This window comes from Dromiciops gliroides, chromosome 6 (genome assembly GCF_019393635.1).
Source record: "Dromiciops gliroides isolate mDroGli1 chromosome 6, mDroGli1.pri, whole genome shotgun sequence".
NCBI lineage: Eukaryota > Metazoa > Chordata > Mammalia > Microbiotheria > Microbiotheriidae > Dromiciops > Dromiciops gliroides.
Window position 1 is genome coordinate 9,869,202 of NC_057866.1, and position 27,957 is coordinate 9,897,158.

The following is a 27,957-nucleotide window of genomic DNA, read 5'->3' on the forward strand; positions in this document are numbered from 1 at the left end:
ATGTTCATTACTGGGATATTGGTGGCTTGTCAAACTTACTTAGAGAATTTCACTGCAGTGGTCCCAGAACACCACTGTCGGCTCCAGAACCAGACAAATGTTGAGGCTCCTTTTCTGGGAGATGGCAGGGACTCTGACCTGCTGAAAGTGTCCATTCCCATGGATAAGCATGGAAAGCCTGAGACCTGCCTCAGGTTCACTGAACTTCAGTGGCAACTCCTGAATCCAAATGCCACAGAGCAGACAAGACTGGTCACTGAGGACTGCCTGGATGGATGGGTCTATGACAAGAGTGAATTATCCTCATCTATTGTTACTGAGGTCAGTAGAAAGGAGCTGCTTTGTTAAATTCCTCACTTTCCCCTTTACCTTTTGATCCAGAAAACAGCACCAAAATCCCAATTCTCTTTTCCCACACTGAACTCCTCCCAGGAAAATCAGGAGGAAAAAAGTCTGGGGCAAAGTCTTTGGGCAAGTTGTTTTGCATTTGCATTCACTCCATGGTGTGAGGGACCCTCTTTGTCATCTAGCTCAGTCTAGCTGCACTGAGAGACTGGGAGAGGGGAAGTTTGACCAGAGTAGTAATGAGGCCTTCTGGGTGTTTTGTGTGGCTTCACTTGTTTGGGATTGGATATCTTATGCTCCAAACCATGAGCCAAAGTGCAGTAAAACATACACACATATGACCAAATAAGACTGGTTCCTGGGGAATGCTGGGGACCCGGAGCCATATTGCTCCTCTGTTGCCAAGGACAAGAGTTCAGCCTGAACCAGGTGTTGGCTAGACTGAAATTAGAAAAAACACCCACATTTCTCTGTGAGATAGTAGAAGGACCCAGGGTAGAACCAGGCTAAATTCCTGGAAGTATATAAGGCAGAGATACTCAGTAATCTCACAATTTAAGAAGTATTATATGTCCTATAGTGGACAAAGGTGAGCTAAGTAGTTTATGTGGTTACAACTGACTGTATGTGGGGTACTGGATGAACAGATCCTAGGGCTGTTCTAGAGGGGTTTCCAGTACCTGTTTGTGAAGGACTAGGAGTCTTCTGAGGTCCTTGCCAGCTCAGCAATGCTCTGGTTCTCTGACCTCATAGAAGTGAATGAATTTGTATTCAATAAACCTCAGCTATTAGCCTGAGAGACTGGTAGAGTCTAGTGCTTGATATACAAGGTGTTGATTCTATCCTATAATACATATCCACTTACTCATTAAATATTATTTCATGTCTGAGGCCACATCCCAGAAGAATAGAACTAAATGGTTGGTGAATTCCTGTAAAGAAGGAAGTGAGCCACATTGGTAGCCAGAGGGTGGGTACGGATAGGGTCATATAATGTGTAGTGTGACATCCTGTCCTAATCTGCTGGGGCCATGACCTTTTTACAACTACCTAAACCCCTGAAGAGTCCTAACAGAAGACTATGTCAAAAATATTTTAAAGTAAATTTCTCTAAAAAGGACTTGTTTCTCAAACATATAGAAAGTGGAATCAAATTTCATAAGAACATGATTCATTCCCCAACTGAAAATAGCCAATGAATATAAACAAGGAGTTCCCAGAAGAAGACATCAAAGCTATCTATAGTCATGGAAAATGCTCTAAATCACTGTTGATAAGAAAAATGCAAATCAAAACAACTCTGAGGTACCGCCTCACACCTATCAGCTTGGCTAATGTGAAGGAAAAGGGATAAAGCACCGGCCCTGGATTCAGGAGGACCTGAGTTCAAATTCGGCCTCAGACACTTGACTTACTAGCTGTGTGACCCTGGGCAAGTCACTTAACCCCAATTGCCTCACCAAAAACAAAAAGAAAAAAAAGAAGAGGAAATCAGCAATTGTTGGAGGGAATGTGGAAAAACTGGGACACATGCAGTGCTTGGTGGAGTTACAAATTGATGCAACCATTCAGGAGAGGAATTTGGAACTATTCCTAAAGGATATAAAACTATGCATATCCTTGTGCCAGCAATGGTGATACTAGGCCAGTATCCCACAAACATCAAAGGAAAAAGAAAAGAACACACCTCTAAGAAAGATTGATAATAGTTATTTTTGAAGTGGCAAGGAATTGTAAATTGAGGGGATGATCATCAGTTGGGGAAATGGCTGGACAAGTTGTGGTATATGATTGAGACAGAATACTGTTGTGCTGTCTCCTCCTGGATCACTGCCTTGTCATGATGGAGTGTGTATGGGCCAAGAAGCAAAAGTTAGAATTGAACATGGAACAACTAATTTAAGATCCAAAAAAGGGAATTGCTTACCTTCTCCACAGTGGGTGGGGGAAGGAAAGAGAGAATTTGGAACTGAATTTTGCAAATGAATGTTGAAAATTGTTTTAACATATGATCAGGGGAAAATAAAATACTAAATTAAAAACCATTGAAAAGGGAGCATGACAAATACATATATTGTCACATTATTTAGTTAACGTATATGCAGAGTAGTAGGCTTCCACCAGTTGCGGACGACCATGGATCAGCACCTTGAAGAGCCACAGGCCACAGTGTGGCTGTTCAGGCCGATACAGGAGCCATATGTCAAGCTGCCTAAGTCAAAAACGAGAATTAAGGTTGCTGGGGAAATATCAACAATCACAGATATGCAGATAACACCACACTGATGGCAGAATGTGAAGAAGAATTAAGAAGCCTCTTGATGAGGTCAAAGAGGAGAGTATAAGAGCTGGCTTGAAGATTTACATTAAAAAACTGGTTCCATCACTTCTTGTCAAGTAGAGGGAGAAGAAATGGAAGCAATGGCAGGTTGTAAATTCTTAGGCTGAAAAATCACTGCAGACACAGACTGCAGTGATGAACTTAAAAGGTGCTTGCTCCTTGGAAGGAGAGCTATGGCAAATCTAGATGGCACACTGAAAAGCAGAGGCATCACCTTGCTTACAAAGGTCCATGTGACTAAAGCTATGGCTTTTCCAGAAGCAATGAATGGTTGTGAGAGCTGGACTATAAGGAGAGCTGAGCACCACACAATTGATGCTTCTGAATTGTGATGCCAGAGAAGACTTTTGAAAGTCCCTTGGATGGCAAGGAAAACAAATTAGCCAATGCTTAAGGAAATTAATGCAGACTATTCACTGGAAGCTCGAATACTGAAACTGAAGCTGAAATACTTTGGCCACATGATGAGAAGATGGGAGTCGTTAGGAAAGACCCTGACGCTGGGAAAGCTTGAAGGCAGAAAAGGAAAGGGGATGGCAGAGGGTGAGGTGGAGAGATAGTCATGGAAGCAATGAACATGACCTTGGGCAGCCTTCAGGAAATACTGGAGGATATGTAGGAATCTATGAAAGAGCATGGGAACCACCAGGATGTTGGAACATTAGCCAGCTGGCAAGCCTGAATTGAGCTGCCTTCTGAGGACAGCTTGTTGGCTACTGTTAGTGTTTTCTTTTGGTGGGTTTGTATCTGTTCACAGGCTCCTGTGAGTACTTAGGCTGACTACATTCTGCTATGGTATGAAGTAAAGGTTCTCCTCTTTCCAATAAGCAATTAACTCCCCAATGTGCTTGCAGAGGATCTGAGGTCTCCTGTTCCACAAGTGTGGAAATGGACATATATTTTGAGATTTCCATGAATAAAATGAGGAGTAACAGGAAGAATAAAAAGAAAAACTTAACTTTGGAGCTCAATTACTGGTAATTGGCACTTCCACTTGAACCCAGCATTAGTGGGTCCTAGGACACAGGGTTATTTTGATAATTCCCATTCTTCAATGCATAAAACAACAGAATATATGAAAAGATAATTTTCTATAATACTTTTTTTTTGGAAGGGCAATGAGGGTTAAGTGACTTGCCCATGGTCACACAGCTAGTGTCGATCGTCTGAAGCCTGATTCGAACCCAGGTCTTCCTGAATCCAGGGCCGGTGTTTTATCCACTGTGCCACCTAGCTGCCCCAAGATAATTTTCAAAAGAGGAAAACAATAGGGTAATATTGACTTTTAAAAACACACAACATATCTAAAAATCAAAGACATGCAAATTATAACAACTTGGAGAGGCGACCACAATCCATAAAATTAGAAAAATAGTTAAAAGCAGAAAAATACCATATTGGTGGAATTGTGAAAAACAGTCCCATTCATTCCTGGTTGTTTAAATTTCTAACTTGAACTGGTGGGATTTATACCAGGAATGCACAGCTGGTTCAATATTAGGAAAACTAATAGCATAATTGAATATATCAATAAAAAACTAATACAAATCATATTATTATCTCAATAGATGAAGAAAAAGGCCTTTGATAAAATACAGCACCCATTCCTATTAAAAACACTGGAGAGCATAGGAATAAAAAGAGCCTTCCTTAAAATGATAAGTACTCTTTACCTAAAACCATCAGCAAGCTTTATCTGTAATGGAGATAAGCTAGAAGCCTTGCCAATACAAACAGGGGTGAAGCAACAATGCCCATTATCACCCCTATTATTTAATATTGTACCAGAAATGTTAGATATAGCAATAAGAGAAGAAAAAGAAATTAAAGGAATTAGAATAGGTAATGAGGAAACAAAACAATCACTCTTTGCAGATGATATGATGTTATGCCTAGAAATCCTAGAGAATGAACTAAAAAACTACTGGAAATTATTAGCAACTTTGGGCAGCTAGGTGGTACAGCACTAGCCCTGGATTCAGGAGGACCTGAGTTCAAATCCATCCTCAGACACTTGACACTTACTAGCTGTGTGACTCTGGGAAAATCACTTAACCCTCATTGCCCTGCAAAAAAATAAAAAAGAAAAGAAATTATTAGCAACTTTAGCAAAGCTGCAGGATACAAAAAACCCATATAAATCATCATCATTTCCATATATTACCAACAAAGTCCAGTAACAACAGAAACAGCAACAGCAACAATAGAAAGAGAAATTCCATTTAAAATAACTGTGGCCAATATAAAATACTTGGGAGTGTACCTACCAAGACAAATGAAGAAAATATATGACCAGAACTACAAAACACTTTTCACACAAATAAAGACAGATCTAAATAATTGGACAAATATTAATTGCTCATAGGTAGGCCAAGCCAAAATGATAAAAATGACAATCCTAAGTTAATTTATTTGTTTAGTGCTATACTAAACAAACTAGCAAAAATATTTTATAGATCTAGAAAAAATAATAACAAAGTTCATCTGGAAAAACAAAAGTTCAAGGATATCATGGAAATCTGTGAAAATAAAAATAAAAAAGGTGGTCTAGCAGTACCAGATCTCAAACTGTATTATAAAGGGGTAATTATCAAAATAATCTAATACTGGCTAAGAAATAGAGAAGTGGATCAGTGGAATAGAATAAGTATAAAGTACACTATAGTAAATTATTATAGTAATCTAGTACATGATAAACCCAAAGATCCAAGGTTTGGAACAAAAATTCACTATTTGACAAAAACTGCTAGGAAAACTGGAAAACAGTATGGCAGAAACTAGGTATAGGCCAACATTTCACACTGTTTACAAAAATAAGGTCAAAATGGGTACATGATTTATACATAAAGGAAGATACCATAAGCAAATTCAAAGAGTATTGAATCTTTCATGTCAGATTTATGAACACAGGAAGAATTTATGACTAAAGAAGATATAGAAAGTAAAACAAAATGTAAAAAAGATCATTTTGATTATATAAGATTAAAAAAGGTTTTGCACAAACAAAACTAATATAACCAACATTACAAGGGAAGCAGAAAACCAGGAAAGAATTTTTGAAACAAATTATCTCTGATAAAGGCCTCATTTCTCAAATATAGAGAGAACTGAGTCAAATTTATAAAAATACAAGTCATTCCCCAATTTATAAATGGTCAAAGGATATGAACAGGCAGTTTTAAGACAAAGAAATTAAAGCTATCTATAATCATTTGAAAAAATGCTCTAGATCACTATTGATCAGAAAAATGCAAATTAAAACAACTCTGAGGTATCACCTCATACCTATCAGAGTGGCAAATATAACAAAATGGAAAATATGGAATGTTGGAGGGGATGTGGGAAAGTTGGGACACTAATCCACTGTTGGTGGAGTTTTGAAGAGATCCAACCATTCTGGAGAGCAATTTGGAACTATGCCTGAAGGGCTATAGAAATGTGTATACTCTTTGATCCAGCAATACCACTGCTATATTTATATCTCAAAGATATCCCCCAAAAGAGAAAAAGACCTATTTGTACAAAAATATTTATAGCAGCTCTTTTTGTGGTGGCTTAGAATTGGTAATCAAAGGAAGGCTCATCAATTGGGGAATGGCTAAACAAGCTATGGTATATGATGGCGATGGAATATTATTGTGATATAAGAAATGACAAGCAGGATGATTTCAGAAAGTCATGGAAAGACTGGTATGAACTGACATATAGTGAAGTGATCAGAACCAAGAGAACATTGTGTACAGGGACAGCAATATTGTTTGATGAAGAACTGTGAAAGACTTGATTATTCTCAACAATACAATGATCCAAGACAATCCCAAAGCACTATCGATGTAATATACCATCCACCTCCAAAGAAAGAACTGATATAGATGGAACACAGACTGAAGCAGGCGATTTTTCCACCTTCTTTCATTTTTATTCTTTTATTCAAGTTTTCATATACAAAATGACTAATATGGTCATGTTTTACATAATCGTATATGTATAACTTATATCTGATAGCTTGCTATCTCAGGGAGGGGTGGGGAGGGAGGAAGAGATAAAAATTGGAACACAAAAGTATAAATAAAAATGGTTGTTACTTTAAAAAAATAATCTTGCTGGATAGCGATTAGTAGTTCACTGTGAAGGGCACAAACATAATTATAATCTTTGATCCATAACTTGCTGGTTAGCAATATTCCGTTCCAAAGCAAAAAGTCATAAGGTTAAAAATTTACATAGCAACATTATAATTGTAATTGATAAAGTTAAACTTAAAAGATAATTCATTAAACATGTAATTGGTGAATATTGGCCAAATCTGAGAAATATTAAGATATACAAGACTTTCCACTTGGGATCATATAGTCCTTCCTTTGGGGGGGGGCGGGGCAGTGAGGGTTAAATGACTTGTCCAAGGTCACACAGCTAATAAATGTCAAGTATCTGGGATCAGATTTGAACTCAGGTCCTCCTGAATCCAGGGCTGATGCTTTATCCACTGGGCCACCTAGCTGATCCCCACAGTCATTCTTTCTCCTCTTTCCCTCACCCACTTTTTCCCCACCTCTCCTTCAGTGGGACCTGGTGTGTGGACAGAAGTCACTGAAGTCAATTACTCGGACAATATATGTGGGAGGATTCCAGATAGGAAGTGTTGCTTGGGGGATACTGTCTGACAGGTAAGTGAAGTACTCAGGTAAAAGTAGGTGTTCAGTGGATAAACAAAGGTACTTGAAATGCGATGGTACCATATCTATCCTAGCTTCTAAAACAGAGATGGCCCAAGGGAAACTGACAAGGAGCAGAACCTGAGAGACTTCTTGAAGTCTTCTTTCTGCCCTTCTCCAAGCAACCTCCTGGTATTCACTAGTGGCCAGGGGTCTTTCAGGGACATCTGGAGCTCATTCTGACTGTTTCTTCCTCAAAATGAATATGGCCAATGCCTTTGAAGATAAACGAAGCAATGCTGTTGACTAGATGCATCACATTATTTTCCAGACTATGAAGACCACTACTTGAGCCACAGACCAGCCAGAATCCCAGGCAGGAGGATTTCTTATATCTCTCCATGTGGTGTGTAGACATTCACATTAGGCAAGCTATAACACTTGCATCCTAAACACAGTGGAAAATAGATCATTTCTCCCTGTTTTCTAGCCTGTGGACTTAAGTTTGGAAGGCAGGACACAGGTGAGATTCAAATATGCAGAACAAGAATAGGATTTATGAAGCAGCCTTTGTGCTTCTCTCTGTCTTCTGTCTGTCTGTTTCTCTCTCTCTCTCTCTCTCACACACACACACACACACACACACACACACACATGTAGACAACACAGAGAAGAAACTCCAACTTCCTCCCTTTGGGGGAATTTTTCCCTATTGATGTTGTGAATTTTCTCCTTACTATTAGGCTTAGGATGGATTATTATCTTAAAATATATATTTAGGTTTACATGGCTAATTATTTGCTTTGGCTGCTGACAACGTAATTGTAAAATAAAAGTGATCAATTCAGAGAATATTAAAGGAATTGATTGAGACCCCTCGTCACAGTGAAAGCCAAGAGTCAGGGCAGCTAGGTGGCACAGTGGATAGAGCACCGGTCCTGGATTCAGGAGGACCTGAGTTCAAATCCAGCCTCAGACACTTAACACTTACTAGCTGTGTGACCCTGGGCAAGTCACTTAACTCCTATTGCCTCACTTAAAAAAAAAAAGCCAAGAGTCCCGGCAAAATATTAATTTGGCTAAGTCTTAACTCTTTAAGTCAGGCTGTCTGACCTCATTTGGAATGCAGGTAACAGAGAATGTATTGTTTGACAATAAGGGCTAACATGAGCTTTCTATATTAATTTTCTTTAAAGTATTTACACGTTGACAGGGGGCAGTGCCTTACCAAACAGACTGAATCTTAGATGGCAGCTTTTCAGACACCAGCAATAGACACTGCAATACTTTTGGGGATAAGGGATGGGGTGCCTGGCCTGGGGACAATAGGATCTACCAGCTGTGTGTACAGAGCACCTCCCATATGATGCACTTGGCTCAGGATGGATGGTGGTTAGGGAAAGTGAGGAGACAACCTCATTCTTTAGGTTTTCTATAGCAGAGATGGAGGGGAATTGCTCTTTCCACCTAGGGAAATTCAAAGCATGTGTTTCAGAATATTGCCAGAGAGGAGAAAAAGAAGTCAGGCAATCACCAAAATTTGGTGTGTGGTACCATTTTGTGACTCTGTCCTAGGTTTGGGAGGAGAACAGTTCTGCGGTGGGCCTCTTTGTTGGCCATCATTGCTGGTACCTGTACAGCCTTTATGCCCACCTTTGCTGCCTATGCCACAACCAGATTCCTCACTGGTGCTGCACTATCGGGCATCTACCACACCAGAAACTGCCTGAGTAAGTAGTATGGAGAAAGTCACATCCTTGTGGCTATACTCTGGGGAGGAACACAGAAAGATCAGGGTGTTCTGAGCCTGGCCAAGCAGGGAGCAGACGAGTTCAGGAAAACTGCATTATAAATGTAATAGAAGTAGCACAAGAGGAAACACCTCCTGGGGATACTGAGTACAGAGCTGGCCTTGATGACAGGAAGTACAGGGGCACACTCCCACCTGTGACTCTTGTAGCACTGTGACCCTGGGCAAGTCAAAGAACCCCTGGGTGGAAGAGGTAACTCTAACACTATAGGATGCAGAAAAGGTACCAATGTGAATGGACAGAAGGAATTTGTCCCTCCTTGGAATTCTCTTTTACCAAGGAAATCACAGGTTCATTTGCTCTCCTTCTCACTCTTCCTCTCCCCCTCCCTTATGGTCTCCCTGTCCTCTTCCTCTCTTCCCTGCACTCTTCCTCTCCCTCTCCCTCTTCCTCTCCCCCCACCCACAACTGATTGACATATTTAGAAAGTACAAAATCCTGTGCAGTGGGTAACCCATGTAGACTTCCCCATTTTTCATGAAGGACTCAGTTGGGGGCATTCTGTCCTCTCCATCTTTTCATACTTAATCTTTATCACTTTATTACATTCACTTTTGAATTTTGGTATGTAGTTCTTTCCATTCCCATTGATGTAGTGAGTGTGCAGATTGATTTCTTGGCTCTGCTGACTTCACTCTGCACCAGTTCATGTAGATCTTTTCATGCTTCTCTTTATTCATCATAGTCATCATTTTTACAGCAAAATAATATTCTGTTACATTTGTGTATCACAATTTGTTTAGGCACTTCCCAATCAATGGGCATCTACTTGGTTTCCAAATCTTTGCTACCCCAAAATGTGCTTCTCTAAGCATTTTTAGGTACAAGAGGACTTTTTCCTGTGAGTGGTTTCCTTGAGGAATAAGCCATCCACCATGGTTTCTGTTTCCAAGGGTACAGACATCACTGTCACTTTATTTGCTCTAATTCCAGAATACCTTTGAAAATGGCTATTTGCTTTCACAGTTCTACAATGTATTAGGGTACCTCTCTTTCAAGGACCCCTCCAAAATTGACCATAGCCATTTGGGATCATCTTTGCTAATTTTTCAGGGTCTGTGGTAAAATCTTGGGTTGTTTCCACTCACGTTTCTCTTATGAGATATTTGCAGCTTTCTTTCATTGGGTTGTGAAGACTTTTGAGAACGTTCTCTTCCTCTTGGAACTATTTGTTCACATCCTTTATTCACCTATCTACTGAGAAATAGCTATTAGTAATATTCATATATATGTATAAATATATGTATGTATGTGTATATCTTGGACACCAAAAGATTTCATATAAGGTATCAGAGTAATTTGTTACAGACATTTCCCCCCCACCCCATCACCATTTCCCTTCTTATCCTGAGTGCATTACTTTTGTCTTTGGGGAAATCAAATTTATCAATGTTATCTTTAGTAATTGTCCCTATCCATTCATTGGTTAAGAATACATTTCCTATTATTTTTTACAGGAAAAAAAAGAAAAAAGAAAAGAAAAAGACAAAAAAGTTACTTTGTAATTGTTTAGGGAAAAAGCACATACATAAAAAGAGTACATGGGGGACCGCCCCTCTAGACAAAATTTCCCCTTTCTCCTTTTCCTATATTATTTACATATTGTTTGATAGCTTAGGGTATTCTATTCTGTTATTTTTTACAGGAAAAAAAGAAAAAATAAAATAAAAAGAGAAAAAAGCATACGTTCCCTAGCCATAGCTGTGAGAGGCATAGGATCTGCTTCTCTTCTACTTTTTAATACTATGATCTTCAATGATAATAGTGTATATACATTTAGAATGTATTGATGAATATGGTATAAGGTTTTGGTCTAAACCCAATTTCTATCAGACTGCTTTCCATGGGCATGGACAGGTTTATTTTTGGTTTTTGATGTAGTATTTACATTCCCAGCCCTTAGTACAATGCCTACTAAATGGTAAAAGTTTAATAATGTTACTAATAGGCTGATGGATTGATTAGTCAGTTGAGTGGCAGAGTGAATAGATAGAATGCTGAACACAGTATAAGAGAGAACAGAGTTTGGATCTTGCCTGACATATTTACAAACTCTGTGATGCTACACAAGTAACTCAACCTCTGTCAGCCTCACTTTACTCTTTTGTAAAATGGGAATGAAATAGCACTCCCCTCATAGGGTTATCTTGAGGATCAAACAAATTAACACATTAAAAGTCCTTTACAAGCCTTAAAGCACTATACAAATTCTAAAGAGTCTCATTATTAGTATTACTGTCATCATTCTTACAAATAATTGGTGAGAATGAAAGCTCCTTGAAGCCAGTGATACCGCCAGCCTGACACATAGCAGGAGATTAATAAGTATCTGCTGAATGGAAACACTGGTGTACTTGCACTATCCAGCTGATGGAAGTTAAGCTCCTTGAGGGCAGACAGGGATCCATTTCTGTGTATGTGCCTCCACCACCTAGCACAGGGAGTGCTTAGTAGGTTACAGAGCAAATATTTGTTGAAATATTTACTGTTGAACCACTGAACAACCACCAGTGGGTGGCCAAATTCTTGTCAGTCCTGCTGATCCATTCTCTCTGCACTTCAGGAAGCCTAATTGTTTGTCTTGCTTTTCCTTTAAGCCTTAGAGTGGACCCCTACTGAGAGACGGATCCTGGTGAACACTTGTAATTCATATGCCTTCACTTTTGGACACATGATCCTGGCCGGCTGGGCCTACCTGGTCAGAGATTGGCGCCGGCTGCAGTTCTCCATTTCGGGCTCATTTGGGATTGTGCTCCTTTTTTCTCTGTATGTGGAGAGGACAGCAAAGAAACATTCTAATCCTACAGTCCTTGAGTTCTGTAGCATTTATTAAGCACCTACTATGTGCTGGCCCTGGGCTAAGGACTATCAAAGACTCAAAGTGGAGAGGCTGAGGGGCAGGCAAGGGGACATTTCTGGGGGAATGTGGCAGGGAGAAAGGCTGCTTTGCAAAGCTGCTCCGAAGCCCTCCTAAGTCTTTCTCCTCCTCACTGGCCTTGTACTGTAGAGAGAAAGTTCTGCTGTGCAATGCAGGATGGTGCCACCAGGCCCAAAGAGGACTGCTCATGCTTCTGGGAACATGAGAGCTCCACCAGGGCCATCTGTCAGAACTCCCTGGGTTTCATGCACAGCTAAGAATCCAGAAAGGCTATTTCCTCTGTGTGCCAGGCCCAGCAGACTCCCACACTGATCTGACTCTCCCCAAGAGCTGCCCTTTATAGAGCACTTTCAGGTTTCCAAAGGGTTTCCCCCATCTCATGGCACTGGGGCTCGCACAACAAGCCTGGGGGGAGGTGCCATTATTATCCCCATTTTGCTGATGAGGAAACTGAACCTGAGGACAGTGAGTAAAGTTCATGTGGAATCTCTGGTGCTCTGGGCATGCTGGGTCCCCCCTCAGAGGCCTGTGAGGAATCCCTGACCAGTACCCTGGGTGACCCCCGGGCCCTGGAGCAGCTACATCCCCAGGACAATCCCTGAGGTCTGACCCTGAGAAGCCCTAGTTTTCTTCCAAGCTCAGGGCAGGTGCCACCCTCCAAGTGACACATTTCAGCTGCTGCCACCTCTTGGGGGCTCCCTCCCCACCCCTACCAAGGACTTCAGATTACTTGGGGGCTAGTCTGAATGAAATTCCCTGTTCACAAGTCACTTCCCCTCACAGAATGCAAGCTTCTGTAAGAGAGGGAATGTTTGTAATTTGGCCACTCTGTCCAGGGGCTGGCACTGGGGCGGGCACATAGTAGGCCTTTGGACATGCTTATTGGCTGATTTACTCATCAGTCAGGATGTCTTGGGTGACTAAAAGCTGCCTTGCAAGGTCCCTTTACAGGCCCAAGGTTATTTCTAGTCTTGATGAAACCATGTGGGCACATCAATGTCAGTGCCAACCAGCCTTTCCAAGATGAGCAAGGAGGGGAATGTTAGTAGATCTATCCATGCCCAAGGAAAACTTATACCAGGAATAGGATCCCTCAGGAGCAATCAGGAAAGGGACTCCCCCTCTGGACCACCTTCCTGAGTCTGGGGCCTACCTATTTTGGGAATGTATCCTTTGGGGAGGGAAGTGGTCTGCAACTTATCCCAATAACCTCTGCCCACTGAGTATGGCTCTGGAATAGAGCCATTGATAACTGTAATCACACCAGGGCCAAGGGGGCCTCCCTGTGCTTGGGTCCACTCCTCAGGCCTTTTCCTTTCTCTCCTTGCTCTCTCAGGGCCCTTCCAGAATCTGCTTGTTGGCTAATCACCCACAACAAACTCGATGCAGCTGTGAAGACCCTTCAGAAGGTGGCCTGGATCAATGGACACAAGGAGCAGGGGAGGAAGCTCACTCTGGAAGTAGGGCCCAGAGCAATCCTCACTGCATCCATAACCCTGTTCCCAAGAATAGAGTCCCAGAGGGCATTGCTAATTTGGGGATTTCTACCCAGTCTGTTTTTAAATGAATAACATCTTCTGGGTTGTGAAGGTAAAATACAGACCTCACACAGAAGGAAAGTTAAGGATAAAGCTAGTATGGAAACCACTTGGCAGGGGTAGAGAAAATGTTTCAGGCAGCTGGGATGAGCCCCTTCTTATCGCTGAGCCCTGAACTTCGCACTGAATCTTCTATCAGCCAAAGCAGAGCATTCTGGAGTAGAAAGCTGATGTTCTGAGAAATCAAACATCTCTCTATTTAGAGAAATACTTTCTCTCCTGCTAGTGGCTTGAGCTCCTAGTGTTGTGCTTTCTTTAGTGATTAACAGTGAAGAGTCATTTTCTCTGTCAACTTATAGAACTTCTTCTAAAGATATATTTGCTATGGTGACATAAGAAGAGGCATTATGAGCAGGTAGGTGGAGCGGTGCTCCGGAGACCAGGTCTGGAGTGAGGAAGACCTGAGTTCATATCCAGCCTCAGGAACTTACTAGCTATTCAATGCTGGGTAAGTCACTGAGCCATGTTTGCCTCAGTTTCCTCCTCTGTAAAATCAGCTGGAGAAGGAAATGGAAAAGCACTCCAGTGTCTTTGCCAAGAACACCCCAAATTGGGATCATGAAGAATCAGAGAGGACTGAAACAACCAAACAACAATCATATAATGAGAAGACTTGATACCCTCTCAAGTCTCTCTCCTCCTGCCCCCAACATGTATAACACACTCTCTAGATCAAGTATCCATTGATTCTAGGAGAGAGTGGGCTCAAGCTTAGAAATCAGATGTGGAAATGCAGGAACTCAAAGCTTTTGTTTGGGAGAAGTCATTGTCTCCCATTCATATGGTGCTCAGGAAGTTCCTCTTGAGTTTGGGGTAATTTCTCTGCTGAGCTCCTTATTCAGTTAAGAGTTCAAGGATGAGGTGGGTGCATTGCAGTAAGGGTGAGCATCATAACAAGAAGAAGGAGTTGACACTGAGATCTGGAAACAGTTCCTTCTGTGACTGCTCCCCCTAGCCTTACTTATATCAATTGCCTCCTTCCATTCTTGATTTTTCAAAAGAATGGGACCTCTTCTATTTAAGTCATACACCTCTTTGGAGTGTATTGTGGTATATGCTGTAATATGCTTCTCTGATCCAAAATCATGTCAAACTATTTGTCACATCTCCTGGCAGCTTTTCTCAAATAGGGAGCCCTTACTTCCACATCAACAAGCATTTATTAAGTGCCTACTTTGTGCCAAGCATTGTTCTAGGCACTGGGAATACAAAGACCAAAAGTAAATTGTGTCTGCTCTTACAGAGTTTATATTTTCCTGCTCAGAACTAACAAGTGCAAAAATGTACCCCAAAATTAGATTTATTTCATAGTTTTTCAGTCATGTCTGACACTTTGTGATCCCTTGTGAAGTTCTTTTAGCAAAGATACTGGGGTGGTTTGCCATTTTCATTTCTATATCATGTTACAAATGTGGAAACTGAGGTAAGCAGGGCAGGTGCCTTGCCTAGGATTATACAGATAGTAAGTATCTGAGGCTGGATTTGAACTCAGGTCCTTCCAACTCCAAGAACAGTACTTTATCAACTACATCACCAATGGAGCTATTAGGAAAGGTCTCCCCTAGGAGATTGCATGTGAGATGACTCTGGGAGGAAGCTTGGAATACCAAGAGATAAATGGCTAAATTCTTGGGGGAATTTTCCAAGTAGATTCTGTTGGAAGGGATGCCATATAACATAAAGGCTGATGTCCTGAGTGATAGTTTTGCAAAAGAAAAATGTTCATTAAATGAAAGTTTATCTCTTCTTTTCTTTCTCTATATCTGTCTATTTAGGTACCTAGGTAGCTAAGATCTGGAGTCAGAGGACCTCTCAGAGCTCAAACCTCTCCTCTCATGCTCACCACCTCTGTAACACTAGTCAAGTAACTTAAGCCCCAGGTACCTCAGTTTTCACCTAGGTACATTAAGAGGATTGGGATAGATGGCCTCAGTGCCCTCTTCCAGGTATAGATTTACCTTCCTATGTTCCAGTGCACATGGAAATAGAGCCAATAACATTGTGGGATGGTCAGATGAAAGGATAAGCCAATGACAACCAGAGACAGGTATAGCTTGAGTTTGCCTGATGGTTATATGCAGGGCTTGGCATTCAGACTGGTAGCATGGTTCCCTAGTAGCATGGTGGTATCTCTCAGGAAAGTTGATATAAAAAATGATCCCTTCATTTCCCTCCCCTCAAGACCCTTGAACCCAAGTATTTAAGCCAATTTATCCATCCTTTCCTCTCTTTCTTGACTAGGGGGTAATGTCTTATATTCAGGAGGACCTTGCATCTGTGACTCCAAAATCTATTCTCAGAAACCTTTTCCAGAACCCAGGAATATGCAAGATAACATTGTGTATTGGACTTGCATGGTGAGTAAACTTCATTTACACACACAGAGGAAACCGTTTTATTTATTTTTTGCAATTATGTAAAACATTACTATATTAGTCATTTCGTACAAGAAAACATGACTTGAATGAAAAAAAAATGAAAGTGAAACAGAGTGTGTTCTGTGTTCAAATGGGTGTTCAATCAATATCAGTTCTTTCTTCGTAGGTGGATACTGTGCTTCATCATTCATCCTTTGGGATTGTCTTGGATCATTGTATTGCTTAGAATAGTTAGGTCATTCACAGTTCTTCATGAAACAACATTGCTGTCTCTGCGCACAATTTTCTCTTGATTCTGCTCACTTCACTATACATCAGTCCATACAAGTATTTCTGAAATCATTCTGCTTGTCATTTCTTATACCTTTATAATATTCCCATCACAGTCATATAGCAGAGCTATTTTAGCCATTCCCCAGTTGATGACATTCCTTTGATTTCCAATTCTTAGGCAGCACAAAAACATTTGCTAGAAATATTTTTGTACAAAAAGGTCTTTTTCTCTTTGGGGGGGTGGGATGGAATATCTTTGGGATATAATAAACCTAGCAGTGGTATTGTGGGATAAAAGGGTATACACAGTTCTATAGCACTTTGGACGTGGAAACTTCAGTATAAATCAGCTAATAACAAGCAGAGCATTCAAACAATTCACCAAAAGTCAGATATACTTACTATGCAGGTTAGGTACTAAGAATGGTATCATCCCAAATCTAGGAGAATGAAGGAAAAATTGGGTCTCAGAAGTTTGATAAAATGGGACTTATGAGTTGCTTGTGAGGCTAAGATTATTATTTTAATTCATCCCAGAATGAGAATATTTCCATTTTAATGAAAAGGAAATATTTCATTAAAAAATGTAAACGACACCTCTATACTCTATAATAAATGGTTCTACTTCCAGGTTTGCTGCTGGATTCTCCTTTTATGGACTGATTTTGGACTTGCAGAAATTTGGCTTCAGCATTTACTTGGTCCAAGTGCTATTTGCACTCATAGATTTCCCAACACGGTTCCTTGCAGCCGTTATCATGTCTCATTGTGGAAACCGCTTAACCTTCATCTTCTGTGCAGTTTTCTCTGGGTGCATGATAATCACTGACATATTTGTGCCTCGAGGTGAGAAATTTTTCATTGAATGTACTGCATTATTTATAAAGTATTTAAAATGACTGAGTGTTGTGATTGTGTTAGGCTCTGGAACAATACAGATGAAATGAGAAGCAATGAAACTATTCTCTACCGGAAGTCTGAATGTGGAACAAGCTTGACTGGAGGGTGGCCAAGAAAATAGTGCTACAGGATTGTAACAGAATGTTAGTTGCTCTCCTGAAAGAAACAATGAATATGAAGAGTATATAGGAGCTTATGCAGAATGAAATAAGATGAACAAGAAAACAATATACATGAGTACAACAATGTAAGAATAAGTAACTGCAACAGTAACAAAAGATGAATGCTATGCAATTCTAATGATCAAACTTCACCATTAAAAGAGAGGGAAAGATCTTTCCCTGTCCCTTACTGCCAAGGTGAGGGCCTATGTGTGCAGAACACTATATATGCAATCGACCCCAGGAGACAATTGGCTACATTTGCTGGAGTGGTTTTATCTCATTCTTTTGGGTGTTTTGTGAAAAGAAATGATTTCCCAGGTAGAAAATGGAGGAGGGTTGAGTATGGCAATGGGTAGCATTTAAAAACCAAAGATATCAGTAAAGGAAGTGGGTCTTAATCTACTGCAGTTCAAAAATCCCATATGTTATTCCGTGTACTGGGCTCACTCTGACCATTCTCTTCTCTGCTCTGTTATGAAGCCTGAGGATTGGGAGAATGTCTAAATAACTGTCTGCCTCTAAACATCTAGGGCATCATACAAGCAGAGGGACTAGCTGCAACTCCTTAAAGAATGACCAGGAGGGCAGTCATTTTGGTAATTGAATGGACAGTGAGCACTGAGGGATGCAGGTGAAACTTGGCTTTCCTTTTTTCTTTCTTTCTTTCTTTCTTTCTTTCTTTTTTTTTTTTTTGGTGAGGCAATTGGGGTTAAGTGCCTTGCCCAGGGTCACACAGCTAGTAAGTGTCAGGTGTCTGAGGCCCGATTTGAACTCAGGTCCTCCTGAATCCAGGGCCCTTGCTCTATCCACTGCACCACCTAGCTGCCCCGAAACTTCGCTTTCTAAACCGAGTAAAAAATCAAAATCAAAGAGTCAATAATAAGGGAATTAATAAGAGCTACAGGAACTTCTCATAGCTTGAAAAACTCCCTTGTCTTGAATTTAAATGAAGTAGGTCACAAATGAAGACCAGGGAGTCAGAACCACCTGCTTAGCTTGAATACACTGCTGCTAACTCATTGTTTGTCCTCAGATATGGCTGCCCTTAGGTTGACAATCAGTGTGCTTGGGAAAGGAGGTATTGGACTTTTGTTGTTATGTCTTCACCTCTTCACACTGGAACTCTACCCAACTGAAGTCAGGTAAGAATTTAAGGAAAATGAGACCTGAACATTAAAGGTGAATGATGGGGGCGGCTAGGTGGCGCAGTGGATAAAGCACCGACCCTGGATTCAGGAGTACCTGAGTTCAAATCTGGCCTCAGACACTTGACACTTACTAGCTGTGTGACCCTGGGCAAGTCACTTAACCCCATTGCCCTAAAACAAAACAAAACCAAACCAAAAAAAACCCAAAGAAAGGTGAATGATGGCAAACTGTACCTATCAAGGATTCAGGCAGGTGTAGATGTAGGGACATAGCACTGAAAACACAGCCCATGTATATTGAATTCAATTCAATTGAACCAATACTTGCCAAGTGACTACTAGGAGCCAAACTCTGTACTTGGCACTTGGGAGAGAAAGGCAAAGAAAAAAACCCATCATGTTTTCAAAGAGCTTCCATTCTTTTGACTTTGCATTAAATTTGAATATTTAAAGTATGGATTATAATGCTGACATCAAAAGATTCAATAAACATCTCTCCATTCTGTGGTTCTTATACTCACCTTATTTGGATAAAGAAGAACAATACAGTGAATTACATAAGAAAAAGGCTTAGAAACCAGTCTGAAGAATTCTGTCTGTGTCACACTGGAAGACAGACACCAAAAAGTCTTTTTATTTTTCATTGGAGCCATATTAACTTGCTGCTCCTTAATTTTTTGTCCAGGTGTTTGTTAGGTCAGCCATTGATGCAGTCCTTTCTGGCCAAAAGGTAGAGATGTTAGATGTAAAGTCTCTGAGGAACAATAAAGAAAACATGTTTTACATATTGTGATATGGGAGAAGACATATATTGGGCTAAGGAAGGAAGAGAAGAAGACACAGTAAAGGAAAAGCAAGGAACTATAAGCAAGGAGAAAACCCTTTTGGCCCCCTCTGATCTTTCCTTCTTTTTACTAGCCGTATTATTCAGGCATTCATAAGTTTTGCCATATCTCAATATCCATTACAGCAAATAACTCCAGAATTTATTAACTCATCTGTGCAGCTACCTGTCCTTTCAAACCCCTTGCTACCAAATTCATCATTCCACCAAACATTTCTCTCCACAGTCTGAATTTCTCTCCCTGTCAAGTTAAAACCCCCTTGATCACAACAGTAAAAGAGAACCACAAAGCTACCTTCCTAATATGGCTGAGGACTATAAACATCAATGTTTGGGACAAACTGCCTCAGTTTACTCAAATAACTCGAGGAGACCACCAAGTCAAGCAGAGACAGATTTATTACATTCTCAAGGGAACAGACGACTCAATCCTGAGATTGAGCCACAGTAATACATTCATGCCTTGGGTTTTTATAGTAATTTTGGGGAGGAAAGTCCCCACCTGCACTAGGGTCAGCTCACAATCTAACATCCAATCCTGTCTCACCCAGGGTACGTGCTTAGCTTGTGATCAATGTATGGAGACATGTATACGTATTCCAGGAACAAGGGGGAAAAGGGGAGGGTGTGACGAGTCTGAGGAATGTCAAAGAAAAGGGGAGGCAGAAATCATTCCCCTATCTGATTGCAATTATAATCCATGACAGGGACTGGAGTTCTGACATGTGAGAGGCAGACTGGTCAGAGACACGATTTTTATTACAGGCAGTAAAACTAAGATGTAGCTGACAAGTAAGGAGACAAAGCAGAAGTAAAGTAAATACTGCTAATTGGTAATAAAACTTAAAGGAGACAGTGAGAACTGAGCAATAAAACTTTTAGGCAAAGACAGAGAAACTAACTATACTGGGGGCAGGGGCGGGGCTGGGTATCTTCCAGACCTCATCCTCAGAGTTTAATCTAACTGAAATCCATAATCATCTCACATAAAACTGACCCAAGTCCATCATCTCATACATCAAGGTAACAGGGAAAACCCTGTCTCTGGAGTAAGAGGACGTGGGTTCAAATCCAGCCTGCCTCTGATGCTAACTACATTTGAGACACTGGCCAGGCACTTCTCTGAGACTCAGTTTCCTCCTCTGCACAATGAGAAAACAGACTAGATCTTGTTAAGACTCTTCAAACCAGAGATTTTTGTGACATGTTTTCTTAACAATACTATAATAACCTCCCTGTGCTATATTCAGTGTAAGAAACAAGTCAACTGAGGCAGGACCCCTGGTCTGGTGCCTTTATTACAATCTTGCAAGAAGGGGCACACACTCCAAAAAAGTTGTGCATTCCTTACCCCAGTGAAGTTCCCCATTTTAACCCAGATATAATGTAAGGTCCTTCCCCCATCCGGGGGATTTTCATATTTAAGTTTGAAACAGCATTTGATCTCTGCCATGTGAAATTTTCTAAAATGTTTTAGAAGATTTAGAAAAAGGTTCTGAAGAGGACACTGACAAGCTTTCTGGGAGCCAAAATAACTTTTCTTCTCGACACTTCTAAACATGTAGACTCCCCCCCCCCCCAGGTGTGGTGCCACTGCTGCCCCCACCCCATGGGACAACCAGAACCTGAGATTTTACATTCCTTTGTTATCTAACTTCAGGAAACTTCTGTTGACTCAGCAGGGAAATGAAGGGAAAGTTGGGGGAGTGGGAATAAGTCTTCTAGGTCTTGGATTATGTAGTTTGTTCTTATCTGAGAGGAACATTCTCTACTGGTTAACTGTTAACTCAACAGGAATAAGGAAGGAATGGTGGAGGGGGGCGGGAATCCCCTAGGACTTGAATAATGTATCCAGCCAACTGAGGAGGACATACCATTCCTCTCAGTTAGGAACTCATACAGGACCTCTGCAGGTTCAGGAGTGTTTTTAGTGAGTGGGACCAAAAGGCTTGGGAGCTGTGAAAATCACATAACTATAAAAGAGCTGGCTACATTCCAGGAAAGAACCTTTTGCACAACAACATTAATATAGATATCAAAATTTAAACTCATTGCTGTATAAAATGCTTTACTGGACATTTTGTGAGCTTACAGACTAATTAGGCTCATGGGCCTGGGGTAAGAGGAGGAGGAAGAGGATGGGAACTAGGCAAACCTAATGTTCCCTGACAAAATGGGAAGCAAAACTGCATTCCTTGTGACATCCATGAAGGAACCAGCAAAAGCATTTCATGTTTCACTCTCAGGGATGGGAAGGTATTGTAAGGCTTATGCTAAGGCCGCCATTTTGCTCCTCCTCTGGGGATATTCTAGGGAAGTGTCCTTCTTGCTTTTAGTACAAGAGGGTGAATATATTCAGTTCAATTCAATACCATGTATATTTGTTGTCCTACTGTAGTAGTTAAAAATAAAAAAGATTTAATGGCTCCAGAGAAGTTTGAACTCTTCACATATTCTTCAATAAACTGTCCAAGTGAAAATCTAAGAAATATGCCTTCCATTGTGTTTGTTTGTTTTTTTGTTTTTGTTTTTTAGTGAGACAACTGGGGTTAAGTGATTTGCCCAGGGTCACACAGCTAGTAAGTATTAAGTGTCTGAAGCCGGATTTGAACTCAGGTACTCCTGACTCCATGGCCGGTGCTTTATCCACTGCACTACCTAGCTGCCCCCTTCCATTGTGTTTGTATCAGATCTTTTGGAGGTTTACACATACACATATATACATACATAAAATATATGTATCTATATGTACATGTATGATCAGACACTGTAAAAATTATTTTAATTGGTGGGCCTAATCTGTGAACTCCTGGCTGGCTATCTGACTGCTTTTAGCTGCTAAAGTTATAGCTGGCTATTAGCTGCCTAAGCCAGTCTGCAAGGGCTGTTTAAAAATTCCACCACTGCTTCTCCCAGACTATAAGAAAAAAGATTAGGAAGCCTCTTTCAATTTAACTAAATGGGTTTATTTATGAGAACCAATTTAGAAATAAGAATACAGGAAAGTAAGATATACAACCTGAAACCTCAGCCAATAAACTCTGCTGCTGCATATCCCCCTGTGCATCTCTTGCTCTGTAGGTGTGGCTGCTGTAGCCACTCCTCACTCTGACCAGTTCACTTTCAGTCTTCTGCAACTTTCTCAGTCCTTTCCCTTTTACTCTTTTTCTCCTTCACTCCAGCTCCCCGTGCTTCTTCTCCCACCTACCAACCACTAGCATCTCTACCTTCTGGCTATCTCTCCTCCACTTTTACTGTCAGCCCCCCTCTCGCTTTCACTGCTCCACTCCTCTCTCAGTCTCTGTAGCATCCCCCCAGCATCTGTCTCTTTCTGTAGCAACACCCACTTCACCATAGGACCCCTTTCACTACCTCCACTCCTGAATATAAACCCTTCTTTCTCACCAGAACCCTCTGGCCAGTCATGCCCATGCCCACTCCCATGCCAAGCTAATTCACTGGCCACCCCAGGGCCACAGTGACTTGAGGGAGCCATGCGTACCATGCCCAGGGCTTGAGGGGGCTGTGCCCCCCCCACTGCAGCCTGGGGCTTCCACACTGTCTGCTCTGTGTCATGCCCCAAGCCTAGATTTTTGTCCAAACCGCTTAGCCCGGCTCTGAGACCCCTACAGCTGAAATGGATGGAGAGGGGCTGCTCCGTTTGAGGCCAATTTTAGCCACCTATAACACTGTGTGGACTTCAAACCACTTTGGGCCCTAGAACTCTATGAGCAGGACATGATAAAAAAGTTCCTAGGGGATAAATTAAACCTCAGAAGGTTACAGGACAAGAGGCAGGAAGGTGCCTCAAAGTTCCTCTGGATCTTGATAGTACAAGATGTAGCCCATCACTTTGAGGTCTCCCAGTGGTACAGAATTTGTTGATGCCAAAGCTAGAGCAAGAAGCTTTTAGCTCTTGGATGAGTGATCTGCTCCCCCTAATCTCTCAGCTGCACAAGGACACTTAAAGAGGTAATTATTGGGGCAGCTAGGTAGCACAGTGGATAAAGCACTGGCCCTGGGTTCGGGAGTTCCTGAGTTCAAATTTGTCCTCAAACACTTGACACTTACTAGCTGTGTGACCCTGGGCAAGTCACTTAACCCCCATTGGCCTGCAAAAAAAAAAAGAGGTAATTATTGAGATCTATCCATTAAACTTCTATCCTATTATGGAAAAGACACTGAGCTAGGTTTGGGGCAGGCAGCAGAAAAGCAAAGCAGTCCTTCAAGTCACTTATATTCTAACTTTTGCTCTAATTTTGTTCACTTACAGGCAGAAGGGAATGAGTGTTGGTGGTTTAGCATCAAGCTTTGGTGCAATGCTGGCTCCCCTTGTCTTCATTATTGCCAGCTATAGCCATATTGTACAGCCTCTCTTATTTGGAGGAGTGCCTATCCTTTCTGCCATTGCTGTCTCCTTCTTGATTGAGACCCATGGCCTCCCGCTGCTGCAAACCATCCAGGAGACAGAAAAGAGGTGAGTTCCTGCCTCCTATCAGTGGAAGTGTAACTTGAAAATGAGATCAAGAGTGTATCTTTATGGCAGCTAGGTGGCACAGTGGATAAAGCACTGGCCCTGGAGTCAGGAGGACCTGAGTTCAAATCTAGCCTCAGACACTTGATACTTACTAGCTGTGTGACCCTGGGCAAGTCACTTAACCCCAGTTGCCTCACTTAAAAAAAAAAAAAAGCTAGAAAGAGTGTATCTTTGAGGATCTTCTTTCCCCTGGGCTCAGAATATGTAACAATGCCCAGGGAAATACACTGGGAAGTTATCATGACAAGCCCAAATTCCAAACCTATTCCCCAAATCTCTTCTTCCTGTGCATTGTTAAAATAAGACAAAGAATATAATACATTGCATTGAACTGAAGTGACAATTATTGGGAATTTAAATCCTTAGACATATATCAATGCAATTTTATAGGTATACCAGAGGGTTCACTTCAATTATCTCATTAAAATACTTTTTATTTTAATTTGCTTTAACAAATACCAATTAAATATCTACCATGTACAACATAGCTGAGCTATGTGTTAAAGGGATAGAGAACTGGGCCTGATGTCAGGAAAACTTATATTCCTGATGTTAAGGGCTAAAATTCTAGCTAAACTGTCTAAAATATCTAATGAGTGGTCGCCAATAAATTATAAGCTTTAGCAAGAGTTAGACTTTTAAGCATTTATTAAGGAGAATAAGAATTTGGTAAAGAGAGAGAAAAAGGCCTAGATTTCTATCTATTAAAGGGAGAGCACATTTCTAGCTCCCTTCTCCACCAGAGTCCAGAGGAAAAGAGCGCGAGACTGAGCGCCAGTCTCTTCCTTCCTCCTCCCACTAGCCCGCGTCAGGAAGTGACGCCAAAGAAAAGACTCCTGGTCTTGCCCTCAAAGACCTTCGCTTCATGGGTGAAACTCTTCTACAGTAAGTCTCCAGCAGGTGGCGTCATTCCAATCGTTACACTGAGTTCAAATCTGGCTTCAGACACTTACTAGCTGTGTGATCCTGGGCAAGTCATTTATCCCTGTTTCTCTCAGTCCCTCATCTGTAAAATGAGCTGGACAAGGACATGGCAAACCACTCCAGCATCTTTGACAAGAAAACTCCATACAGGCTCAGGAAGAGCTCAGGAACGAGTGGACAATTGTCCAAAGTAAAGTCTTAAAAGTCCTCCTGCTCCTCTAGTGAGAGGCAGCTGGGGATGCAGTGGCCAGACCACTGGGCCTGGAGACAGGACAACCTGAGGTCAGACCTGGCCTCTGACACTGATATATGTGGGAGACATTGGACAAGTCACTTTACCTCCCTGAGCCCCACTTCCCTCATCTTCATAAAGAGGAGCAGGGTGGAGATGCTTCTGAGGTTCCTTTTGACTCTAAATCCATGGTCCTGTGTCCATTCACCGTCCTCCCCCTGCTTGTCAATGTCCTTCCTCAAATGTGATGCCCAAAACTGAGCACAATATTTCAGACTGAATGGCATAGGGGGCATCCAATAATGTTTTCACCTCCATGATGGATGTGGGCATTTCCTTATTCCCTTAGTAGGAGGGCAGTGTGTGTGTGTGTGTGTGTGTGTGTGTGTGTGTGTGTGTGTGTGTGTGTCCATGATAACTCTGATCTGTTCTCCCATTGCCAACCAGAGAAGGATCACCCCTACTCAGGTGTACTCAGATTCTCTCCAGGTGCCCGTGGTTAGCTTGTGGGGGAGGAGTACACTGACCTTACTCAGGACTTCAGCCCTTGGGCCTTTTGATTGTTGATTCCTTTCAGTCATGTCCAACTCTTTGTGATGCCATTTGGTGCTTTCTTGGCAAGGGTACTATAGTGCATCTCCATTTCATTCTTCAGCTCCTTTGACAAATGAGCAACTAAGACCAACAGGGTTAAATCACTTGCCCAGGGTCACACAGCTACTAAGTGTCAGAGGCCAGATAGGATCTCAAGTAGGTGAGTCTTCCTGATACAAAAGCCCAGTGCTCTATCCACTGGGCCACCTATCTCCCCTCCCTGAAATGCCATCAATGCATCCTTATTTATATAATCAGCTAAATGTCCTGATGATATTTGTAGATGAGAAACTTAGCCATTTCCTTCATAATAAGGCAAAAGATGTAAGAACATCACAGTCACTCATATTTAAAACAAGTACAGAAATTATAGAAATGCCTTCATCTGCACATAACACTGGATCAGTTTCTCCTACCTGTGCACACATTTTCTGTGGGGGAGAGTGGGCGCACACTTAGAGACAGCTGCCAAAGAAGCGCATGCAAGAAGAAAACCCACATCCTGCAGGTCACCCGCAACTTTGCAATTGCAATATACCTTCACATCCTCTTCTTGTCCTGAGACCTGAGCATTGAAATTCCTTTATGGACTTAGTCTCTGTGCAGCAGATGCTTCCTCTGCCAAGCTCACTTGGCCAGGCTGTGCTTGACTGACACTTCACTAGCTCCAATGTCTCAGCCAGCCTGGTTAATCTGCTCTGCCACTTCTCTGAGTTTCTGCTGTGAAGCTGTCGCTCTGCTTGTTTGTACATACTCCTCAAAATGAATGGTTATTTTTAATTTTTTCATTTTTATTTGAAGTTTTGAGTTTTGTTTTATATTCCTCCTTCATTCCTAACCCTTCCCAAATACATAAGGAATATCCTGGCCAAATTCAAGAATAACTGCACTAACCATCACTTCCAGCCTCAAACTTAGAGGATACGTCTCTTTTTTATTATTTATTATCTATTGTTTTTAATAATAAACATTTCTATAGTTTTAAGTTCAAAATTTTATCCCTCCTTCCATCTCTCTCCTTCACCCACCCTGTGGTGGTAAGCAATCAGATATAGGTTATACATGTGAAATTATATAAAACATTACCGTATTAGTCATTCTGTATAAGAAAACTTGAATAAAAGAAAAAATGAAGGAAAGTGAAAAAATTGCATGTTTCAGTTTGCATAAAATCAATATAAGTTCTTTATCTGGAGGTGGATCGTATGCTTTATCATTAGTCCTTTGGGATTGACTTGGATCATTGTATAGATGAGAATAGTTGTCATTCACACTTCTTCATTAAACAATATTATTGTCTCTGTGCACAGTATTCTCTTGGTTCTGCTCCCTTCTCTATACATCAGTTCATACAAGTCTTTACAAGCCTTTCTGAAATCATCCTGCTTGTCATTTCTTATAACACAATATTATTCCACCACCCAATATGAAATTTCTGAAATCTGCCCTTTCCCCCTCTCTTTCCCTGTTAAGACATTGGACATTAGTGGAAATGATCCTCTCTAAACTAAATATTACTAACTATATTCTCATCTTCTGTCAAGGACCAGAGAAATATACATTTGTCCTCTATCACAGAACCATTCTAGTGTCTGTATCTTTCCAGGTCACACAGTTTTCCAGAAACCCTACTGTCTCAGAACTCTGGATCTCTGCCTCAGAACTCACCCTCAGACAAGTGAACCATGAAAGTAGACTTAACTTAGTAACAGACTCCTCCATATGAGAGGGTAGTTCCTTAAAAGGACAGGACCTTGCACAGGCATGAACTCAGCCTTCTCTGTGGACATCTTTTTCCCAAACCCTCCAATGCCATGCTAGATAGAATGTCATCTCCCTGAAGGCAGGGACTCTGGTACTTCATATCTTGGTGCTCCCAGTGCCTTGCACATAGTAGATGCTTAATAATAGCCAGATAAATGGCTTGTGTTGACTTACAGAGGTTTATTTTAAGACTCAGCATTGTCAGCCAAGGTTTCTCTGCAGATGAAAAGAGTCCTTTTGGGGGCACCTAGGTGGCACAGTGGATAGAGTACTGGCCCTGGATTCAGAAAACCTGAGTTTAAATCCAGCCTCAGACATTTAACACTTACTAGCTGTGTGATCCTGGGCAAGTCACTTAACCCCAAGTGCCTCTCGAAAAAAGAGTCCTTCCTTCCAGAGGGGATGTCTAAGAGCAGAATGGCTTTGTCTCTGTTTCTCCTTGACCAGGATGAAGAGGGCACAGTGTCTGAAAGGAAATGCCAAGAAAGACATTCAGGAGAGACCAGCCTTGCTTATGCCTGAAATGCCACAGGCTGAGAGCACAGTTTGACACTTTCCTGTGGGCCCTCAA

The 27,957-nt window shown here is 41.4% G+C and overlaps 1 protein-coding gene across 1 annotated transcript; it reads left to right on the plus strand.

Moving 5' to 3' along the window:
• On the plus strand, positions 1–27,936 carry LOC122731359 (solute carrier family 22 member 20-like). The gene is made up of 10 exons (XM_043971406.1): positions 1–321; positions 7,250–7,353; positions 8,917–9,071; positions 11,750–11,918; positions 13,367–13,490; positions 15,870–15,985; positions 16,911–17,125; positions 18,377–18,485; positions 23,609–23,812; positions 27,834–27,936. Exons 1-10 carry the CDS (start codon positions 1–3, stop codon positions 27,934–27,936), a joined length of 1,620 nt encoding a protein of 539 aa, XP_043827341.1.
• Positions 27,937–27,957: the final 21 nt, after the last annotated feature.